A 9,815-nucleotide genomic window follows, 5' to 3' on the forward strand; every position below is an offset into this window, starting at 1 on the left:
TATCAGCTGTTCGGTGTTGACCAGGGAGCTCTTACATACTGTCTGTTCACCTAGGTGTTGACAGTCGCCCGCAAACATGTTATGTAAAGCAGTCAAATATCCTCGTTGTATAAGAATGATCGAGAGGATGGCCTGTTTTTGTGTTATCAAATTTATTGGAAATGGATAGATTACATAATATCTTCTGCTGGTTCTCAAAGGGGATTATGTGCAATTAAGGTTTCATCTCTTAAAATCCAGGTTTGCTCCCGTTTACCTTATTTTATTCTTATTTATTATTAAATTTCATAATGCTGACTGCATTTCACTGTCATAATTGTTGCTGGAAGACTGTAAACAAGGCATTATTGATTCTTTAGTAGATTCCAGCACTTGCTTCTGTCTTCGTCTTGGAAATTAATTACATTGTTATTGTTCAAGTTTGCTATTATTTGAGGTTACTGAGTGTAGCATATTTTTTATTGAACATTATCATAAAAGTAAAAGAGAATATAGAGTTCTAATGTAAGGTTAGAGAAAGACGACAGTATCTATATCATGTATTATTGAAATTGAAAAGTGAAAGGCAATTTGTCGCACTTTGGGAATGAACCTCGGTAATGAGTTAATTGAGTTTGAGCTAGAGATTTCAGTAAGCAGAGACAAAAACAATATTTATTTTGTTTGCAGTTATATCATGAACAGTAATAGTAATAATGAAAAGAGATTGGTTGTCTCCTCGGCATTATTCGGACAATGTGGGTAGCACTAACAGACCCGGGATTATTTAGGCAATAGTATGATAAATATGAATAAAAAATGAAATAAAGATAGATAACCTAAACATCATATGATGATTTTGGCTACGCAGTCTCAAGGACGCTTATCGTCAAGTGTGCGGTTGTCAGCATGTCCTCTACTTGTTATATTTTTCCATTTCTTGTACCAACCTTTTCAGAGCGAGCAGATAATGTTCCGTCTTTAGTTTTGATGGAATAGTTTATTATTATTATTATTATTATTATTATTACTACTACTACTACTACTACTACTACTACTACTACTACTACTACTACTACTACTACTACTACTACTACTACTACTACTACTACTACTACTACTACTACTACTACTACTATCCCCCCCCACCCCCACACCCAGACTTATGGAATTTTAATACAATTCTTTCACAAAAACGCTAACTAGATTGTCCATAGATAATACTTTTTATTTCATTTTTATTTGATTATACTTAAAATGTAAATTCGTTGGCCGATGTAATTTGTATGGGCTTTGAGCTGCATTATGGTAAAGCACAATATAGATAAATTTCATTATTATTATCATTAAAATTGCATTATTAATTTATAATCAAAGCATTTCATTTTTTAAGGAGTGATATAACGAAGGAGGTAAAATGGAAGCGATGGATGAAGAGGAATTTGATGAACATGATACTGACCAAGCAATGGACATCGAGGTGGAAGAGGAACAAGGGGCAACATGCAGTCCATTGAAGGCACACAATCTAAGACCAGCACAGGGGGATCAAGTTGAAGAGTTTCCTGTTCCTTTATTTGAAAATGGCCGGTACCGCAACCCTTGGGGACCCGTCTCCAGACCAAGGATGATGGACAGTTTTAAACATTTCTATTGCTCCAAACACGATGGTAAAATGCCTAAGAAATCGGTAAGTATTACTTATTTGATGAAAGTCAAAGAGTTAAAATTACATTACTTGTATAGACTTGTTTTTGTTTTATTTTTTAAATTTGCAATTAGTGACCAATGGTAATAGCAATATATATATATATATATATATATATATTTATATATATATATATATATATATAATATATATATATATATATATATATATATATATATATATAGCACCTTTTGCCTTAGCCTCAGGGTGATTTTACATAATAATACATTTTAAATATACGAATATCCATGCACACAAAACACACACACATAGAAAAAAAAGATTATGCCAAGGGTTTTTAAAAATAAGTGTATATATTCAAAAGTCTTATAAGACTCTTAAGACTTGTTGTGAACCTCATGGACAGTGCTGTTCCAGGTTTGTAATCCAAATTTGCCAAAAGATCTCATGGCACCAAGGATGAAAGACAATGTGTCACATTTTGGGATTGAAAATGGAGAGGCTTCGGATGGTAACAATACGGACAATGGATTTTTCGAAAGGTTCATTGTCTGTATTGTTCCCTTCCAAAGCCTCTCCATTTTCACTCTTTCATTAGTATTTTCACGATCGCAGGCTTCAGGCATTTTGATTTGTGAATTGTTATATTGTTGACAGTAATAACGATAGCTCATACGGTAGAGTCATGCTCTCACAGGCCAGGCGGAGTTGTCGTACCAGTAAGGTCGCGGGTTCAAACCCCCATCACTGCCGCAAAAAATTTTTATTCTCTATTGTCTTCTGGCACTTTCCTACTCACTTCATCTCTTGTTGTTACCAACATAAGTGCTTGCTCCACTCACTTTTCTGTATGTGAATAAATACTTTGTTCAATCCCAAAGTTTCACAGGGTTCAGATAACTCATTCCATAGAGCACAGGAGCCAAGAGTCAGAAACACTGGATTTACCAGGTTGAGCCAATTTCTAAAATCTTTTTGACTCCTCTGATCGTTCTTAGGCGATTAGGTAACTTGATCTACTTAATCTTGGAGAGGGGTTTCTGCAATAGATGCCATTCTATCGAAATGTTGACAAGCAACTGTTACATAAAGTCTGTTTAATTCTACATAATTTTGGATCAACTCTGATGATTTCATGGTTTTATGGATATGTGTTCTTCTGGGATGACACTCGCTTTCAGATCGGAAGGTCCTGGGTTTGAACCTCGCTTGATGCGTAGTTCAGTCCTTGGAAAAGACTCTTTACTCACATTCTCTCACCATACTCATGTGTAAAATGAGTACCTTGCTGTTTACAGTGTTGTCTCTGTCCGAAAAAAAATTATAATATCGCCTAGTAGGCGTCATGTTCCGTCCTACATGTTGTGCTGCTTTTGGCCAGGGATCCCTTAAAAAGCGCTTTGAGCACGTTTAGTGGATATTGCACTATATCAAAAGGCTCAAAAATTAAGTACCACTTTATCAAGAAAAGAAATGACGTTTAACATAAAGAGTAGCAAGAAATTGTTTCTGTCCATTTAATGTTACAGAATTAGGGATAGATTGTCATGACTTGTGTCTCTATAGGTTTGGCTGATACTAGTATTGGTAGAAAGTTTTGAACAATAATTAACAAAACAATTACCAAAAGAACAAAGTGCTTGACATAAGGCATTTATTATTTTATCGTTTTAATTGTTTTTGTTGTTGGCTGAAGAAGGGTTTTGAACCTGTGTTGAAATTTTAAAAATCTTTTTTATTTATTTATTTTGTTAATCCTAGGAACTCGACACAACCCTGCCCATTATCAAACCAAATCTGTCGGAATTTGCTACAAGCCCCGTGTCTGGAGTTAGACATCTGTGGATTGGTCAATCCACTTCGCTGGTTCAGATGGATGGTGTCACCATTTTAACGGACCCCATGTTCAGCGAACGCTGCTCCCCTTTACCCGTCGGTGGTTACAAAAGGTTTCGATCCACACCCTGCTCTATTTCAGAACTCCCTCTTGTTAACATTGTTGTGATCAGTCATACACATTACGACCATCTAGACTATGCCTCTGTCATGGCTCTGAATCAGAGGTTAGTGTTTAGTAGGTTGAGATAACATTTTAAACACTAAAAATAAATATCAACATTTATATAGCTCATTTCCATGCTTAAAACATTTTACAATATTACATTTTTTCCCCCTGCAGGCCATATGCAACCGTTTATCCATTTCATACAGTACCGGTTGCCTGCTATTGCCTAATTTGTTATTTCTACGTTAGCGATCAGGGTTGATAATGAGTGAAATATTGTGATACGCAATGGTAAATCAATGGAAATATGCTTTATTAATGCATATCCAAACATTTAGATGTGAACCATTCAAACAAAAGTCATTTACCTCCTCATAACCCCTCACCATCACTTTTAGATATGGAGATTGTCTGAGATGGTACGTGCCACAAGGGTTGATGAAGTGGATGAGGGATTGTGGGATAGCCCATGTTGCGGAGATGACTTGGTGGAAGGAGGAAGTCTATTCCGACGACGGCAACATCCGAGTTGTGTGCACGCCTTGTCAGCATTGGGGGAAAAGGACAACGCGGGATGAGAATAAGGTGAGTGCAATAGGATTCTATAGTCTGATGTCACGCCGCCTGGCAATGGTGGCCATCTTGGTTCTAAACAAAGAAAATCATTACTTTTTATTCTTTAAGCTGGCTAGAACCTTTCATATTTCTTGTGATCAGAATGTATAAAAGTCATAACAAGATCATATTTTTAATGTTTTTCTCCTCTGGATACACTTTTATGCTCGCCGGAGAAATATTTCATACGGCCGTCCGCCATCCGATAGTTTAGAGCCAGTGTTACTAAGTTACCATGCGTCATTAGGAAGGAAGTGACGTTACGACTGTTGAAGAGTATTCAAAGTTAGTTTTTGGCCTTTTTGATGGTAAAACTTCGCAAAGTCCCAGGTTTGAGAGTGTTTGCCGAGTTGTTAGTCATTTAAATCGATTGATATTTGAAGGACGCGTTTTTTGGCCAAATTTTTTAAATACATGTTTTTTTCCAGAGTTTGTTCCTTAAGTAAAATGTATATATGGGGGGGGGGGGGGGGGGGGTACAAGTACAAATGATTGTCAACATTGTTATCTGACCCACCGGCCTCATGTTGTCTTTTACGTCTAGTGATACGAAGCTGCTAGAAGCTGTGGACTATAAAAAATATTAAACAAGAATGAATATAACAGCTTCAAAAAAAATAAAAAGAACAAAATACTAAACACAGAAAGTTTTGGACTCAAAACCCTTCTTCAGAGAATAACAAAAAACAATAAAGACATAAATACATTACTTCGAAAAACCCAGATGTACTGCAGTCTATCTGGGTTTTTAAGTAATATATCTATGTTTTTGTTTGCTGAAGAAGGCTTTTGAGCCTGAAACATTCAGTGTTTTGGTATTTTGTTCTTTTCAAAAATCATTTATGTCTGTACATTCCGCCAGGTCCTTTGGTGCAGCTGGTGTGTCATCGGGCCCAGGCACAGTTTCTTCTTTGCTGGAGATACAGCGTACTGCGATGGGTTCAAGACTATAGGAAAACACTATGGCCCTTTTACCTTGTCTACCATTCCTATTGGAGCTTACAGCCCCAGGTGAGAACTAACGCCAACAAGTATAGATGAATTACATATGTGACCACTTGTGCGGTTATGTGGTCTTGTGGTATGACAATCGCCTTTGGATCAGAAGGTCCTGGGTTCGAGTACATAGTTGAGTCCTTGGAAAAGGTTCTTTACTCACATCTCTCACCGTACTCATGTGTAAAATGTGTATCTGGCAGTAATCAGCATTGTCTCTGTCTGAAAAAATTGTAATATCACCTAACAGCCGTCATGTTACGTCCTACATGTTAAGTGTTGCTGTTGGTATGGGATTCCTTGTAAAGCCTTTAGTCAGTGGGTGAAGTACAATATTGTAGATAAAGAAAAGATTTTGAAAGATCGTCTTTATATGTGATTATAGTACTTATAGCAAATTAAGCAATAACTGAATCATTAAAAAAAAATATTTTGCCTGTTGATGGAACAGCTTTCATCTATTGTATATACCTCACACTGCGTGGAATCAGCGCTATTTCAGTTGGAACTCCCAAGGGACCAATAACCCTCCCTGCTAGCTACCAGCGTGAGGTCATTGGAGGTCAACTGGTATCAGGCAGTGCCGTGTCCAATGGGGGCAATTATGGATATTTATGCTCTTATAATATGTCTGTATAGCGGGAAAACAATAACAGACTCTTTCACTTCATTATTTTGATTTGAAAAGTTAGTTGTCTTTCTAAACATCAGTGAAAATTTGACATTCTTGTGGTTAATAGTTTTCTTTGAATATCACAAATTGTTGATCTAATTTTAAGTATTTGTAAATTATGGTGCACTTAAATAAAAAATTTGTTATTCAAAACTCAGCGGCAGTATCTCAAGAATTTTAATAAATATCAAAAGTACATATATGCATCTATGTTCCTGTGCAATATTATCATATTGGCAGTTGATTTTCTTGATTTATTCATGGTTTTGTTAGTTCTGTATATATTTTTTACCAATTCCGTTCCTCTCAAACAGTTGTGTTGATCATAACAGTAAACTGATATGATTTATGTCTTTATGTGGTAAAATAACTCATAAAGATAATATTTTATTGACCAGTAAAGACTAAAAACCAATATTGTGTATGATTTCAATATATCAATTTACTATCAATCTGCCTATAAAGTATGACTTCTTTACAAGAAAAAAATCAATCACCCAACAAGGTTACTGGACATACTACAAATATTGCAGTATCAATCATCAATTACAACTAACACTAAGCACTGGTACTGTTAAATTAAATGATTTGCTCAAACAGACGGACATAGTATGTGGACAAAAGAGGATTCAAAATTATGAGGGCATATAGTTTATTCCAAGTAGTAATCTTTTTCTCCTTATTGACCAACTACATTCAAAACGAACACACTGACCATACAGGTTATATAGAATCATCTCCTTTCTTCCAAGAATACACATTTAGTCATTGTCTTATAAAGTCATCTGATATACCATTGAACTCCAGTCAGTCAAATTTAGAGATAAAACAATTGAATAACAACCAGAGCCAAATCAGTACAACACCACAGGCATACCACAGCAAGATCATTTAATTTTTGGGAAATCACTGCCATATATATCTGGACGCTTCAGTCTATAAAAAGTTAACACATTCACTTGTGCACAAAAGGAGAACTTAAACTTACATTATATTATTTATTCAACATGCAAGAATACCCTAAACATTGACACCTATATGACACTATAAAGTAGGCATTTCCTGAGACAACCACACAAAAGCAGTACCGTATACATCTTCAAACTATAATGCCTAACAGTCATAAAAAAATATAATTTTGACTTGAATCGTAAGGGATTTAAGTATAGAAAAAAGTTATCAAGCCATTAAAAAGTTGGCTTTCAAATGTGCCCAAAACTCATAATATTTAAATCAGTTAAATGCTTAAAAGATAATATTAGTATTATTTTCGTCAAATGGTTTATATTTTATTCCTAAACTGATATTTGGACATAATTTATGGCATGGAATACTGTGGGAGAGAAAATGAGGATCTCACCAAGTCATGCCAAATAAGAAATTTACAATAAAAAATTCATATCTTTTAAGGTTTTACTGCCCGGACGACAAAACTTGGCATGTGTCAAGATCATCATTTTTACTATATAATGACGCTTGTTTCAATCATTTTCTGCCGCTGGGAATTAAATTATTGATATGCAAATTACAACAAATTAATTTCATTGATAGCTCAAAAACCACTAAATTGACACCTCTCTTATGAGCAGCCTTAAGAGGATACATTATTATCAACCATGGCATATGATGAAAGAAACCTTTGCTTTGCTTGTGGTGAGGGAACAATTTTCATATTTGTGTTAGCAACTGAGCAATACCATGAAATATTGCAACAATTAATTACCATCAGCGGCATCACAGATTCCTACTGACCACTACCTGTTCCACCCATGGGCTGACCCCACTAATGGGGTCAGGTTGACCTAGCACTGAAATACCGCTCAGAGGGGAAAATGCCACGCAGTGCTCAGTAGCTTAGTTGTATGTTGTCTGGTCTCATCATAAAGGTCAAGTGATATTAAGCGTGATCAATGACCAGATGGGAGAATTTATCATGGAACATTTTAGTCTCGACATTGTGTTCTTGGTTAAAGAACTTTACACTCATTACCTCATTCAACTCAGGGTGAATGAGTACCTGGCTACAGGCAGTGATGGATAATATAAGCGTGTTTGTTTGTACAATAAGATGCCTAACAAGTGATTGGTACTGTTTGAAATGGAAATAGGATTCCATATGGCCTGCTGGAAGAATAAATGAAACAATGTGACACAGATTGAGCATAGTTCATTCGTGGAAATGCAGTTTATTTTATTTTATCTAGCTTAACGTATATTGCATTTTGTTAGTCTACAAGTATTACAGTCCCACGCACACATTCATATTGTTTTGTTTTTTTTCTGTTTCAGGTCTTCCATGTCTTGTTCTCACGTAGACCCTGAAAACGCCGTCAACATCCATCACGACATCCAGTCTCAGGCATCCATTGGAATCCACTGGGGAACTTTCTCTATCGCAAACGAGGTAAGACAACTGTGCTTGATTGGAAAGGCTTACCCTACATCTTTTTCTGGTACAGATGGTGTATGTATATCAGCTGATTTTTTAGAAACTTGAACTTTTATATAGCGCAATATCCACTAAATGTGCTCAAAGCACTTTACAAAGGGTCCCTGACCAACAGCAACTCGTAACATGTAGAACGATACATGACACCCGGTAGGCAATATATCACAATTTTATCTGACAGAGACAACGCTGTTACGGCCAGGTACTCATTTTACACCTGAGTACGATGAGAGTATGTGAGTAAAGAGTCCTTTCCAAAGACTCAACTATGCGCTGAGTAATGGTCGAACCCAGGACCTTCCAATCCGAATGAGAGTGCCATACCACAAGACCACAATTAGAAAAAAAATTTATGCTCTTTCCGCCACGACATCATAAGATACCGTCTCCTAGATATTCCACATAGGAATATAGATAACTCATCAAACAAGATGTCTGATGTCAACAGGAATCACCCATGTTGTCCAAGTGAGCAAATTGGGGGTTAATAATCTTGCTCAAGGAAAAAAACAAAAGTGCCTGAAGAGGGGCTCGAACCCGGGTCCTTCCGTGTCACAGTGCAATGCCTTAACCACTCGGCCACTGCACCCCCCACATAGCTGCACTTATTCATCACTTTTAGGTTTAGTCAAACTTGATTTGGGCATAGTAGAGCTAGAACAAATCAATTCGGTTTTAATTTAGATTATTTTTTTAAAAACAAAATATTTGATGCTACTCCTATTGAGCTTTGGTTTCACCATTTTCCTATTGCAGCCATACTTAGAACCCAAGGAGCTATTGGAACAGGAAGTAGAGAAACGAGGGATGAAGCCGTCGTCTTTCGTCACCGTTAATCATGGGGAGATAAGCCTTGTTGGAGCAGATGGCTATGATGACCTTGACTAGACAAACTCTACTAGGAATACTTATGCAACCTTTTTAATATGAACAGCTGCTTCAATCTAGTTTTATGTATGGGACTTGACATCTCAGCCTGGAACTGTGTTGGGGTGAACAAGGTGCTGAAAGGGAAATTTACACACACTCAGTGTTATGAGGGCTTTTTTTATTTTGCAGAAAACTTGTATAGCCAATTTTGAATTGTCTTTCTCAGTTTTCTTACACTGAAAAGATACAAAAGCAGCGTTGAGTGTTTGTGTATTTTTTACTCTTTTGCAGAAAACTTGTATGGCCTATTTCGATTTGTCTTTCTCAGTTGCTTTACACTGTAAAGATACAAAAGCAACATTGAGGGGTTTTAAAAATTATTATTCTTTGGCAGAAAACGTGAATGGCCAATTTTGAATTGTCTTTCTCAGTTTCATTACACTATAAAGATGCAAAATCAGCATTGAGGTTTTTAAAATCCTTTTAAATCATCCTTCCATTTTCAAATTTAAATCTCAACCAATTTCCTTATTTATTGTTGTAAAAATTGTATCTATTT

The 9,815-nt window shown here is 36.1% G+C and overlaps 1 protein-coding gene across 1 annotated transcript; it reads left to right on the forward strand.

The window, feature by feature from the left end:
* Positions 1 to 29: 29 nt before the first annotated feature.
* On the forward strand, positions 30 to 9,808 carry LOC144974525 (N-acyl-phosphatidylethanolamine-hydrolyzing phospholipase D-like). Its single transcript, XM_078917462.1, has 7 exons — positions 30 to 240; positions 1,373 to 1,669; positions 3,410 to 3,711; positions 4,052 to 4,238; positions 5,131 to 5,279; positions 8,227 to 8,341; positions 9,143 to 9,808. The coding sequence occupies exons 2-7, from the start codon at positions 1,397 to 1,399 to the stop codon at positions 9,272 to 9,274; spliced, it is 1,158 nt and encodes a 385-aa protein (XP_078773588.1). The 5' UTR covers positions 30 to 240; positions 1,373 to 1,396; the 3' UTR covers positions 9,275 to 9,808.
* The last annotated feature ends 7 nt before the right edge of the window (positions 9,809 to 9,815 follow it).

This window comes from Berghia stephanieae, chromosome 6, assembly GCF_034508935.2.
Source record: "Berghia stephanieae isolate SIO BIC M18660-M18661 chromosome 6, UCSD_Bste_1.3, whole genome shotgun sequence".
Classification (NCBI taxonomy): domain Eukaryota; kingdom Metazoa; phylum Mollusca; class Gastropoda; order Nudibranchia; family Aeolidiidae; genus Berghia; species Berghia stephanieae.

Excerpts from the sequence above, each read along its gene's own strand:
- LOC144974525 (XM_078917462.1), top strand. The coding sequence starts at position 1,397 with ATGGAAGCGATGGATGAAGAGGAATTTGATGAACATGATACTGACCAA. Across the intron at positions 3,712-4,051 it reads GTCATGGCTCTGAATCAGAG|ATATGGAGATTGTCTGAGAT; the intron begins GTTAGTGTTTAG and ends CATCACTTTTAG. Across the intron at positions 4,239-5,130 it reads CAACGCGGGATGAGAATAAG|GTCCTTTGGTGCAGCTGGTG; the intron begins GTGAGTGCAATA and ends ACATTCCGCCAG.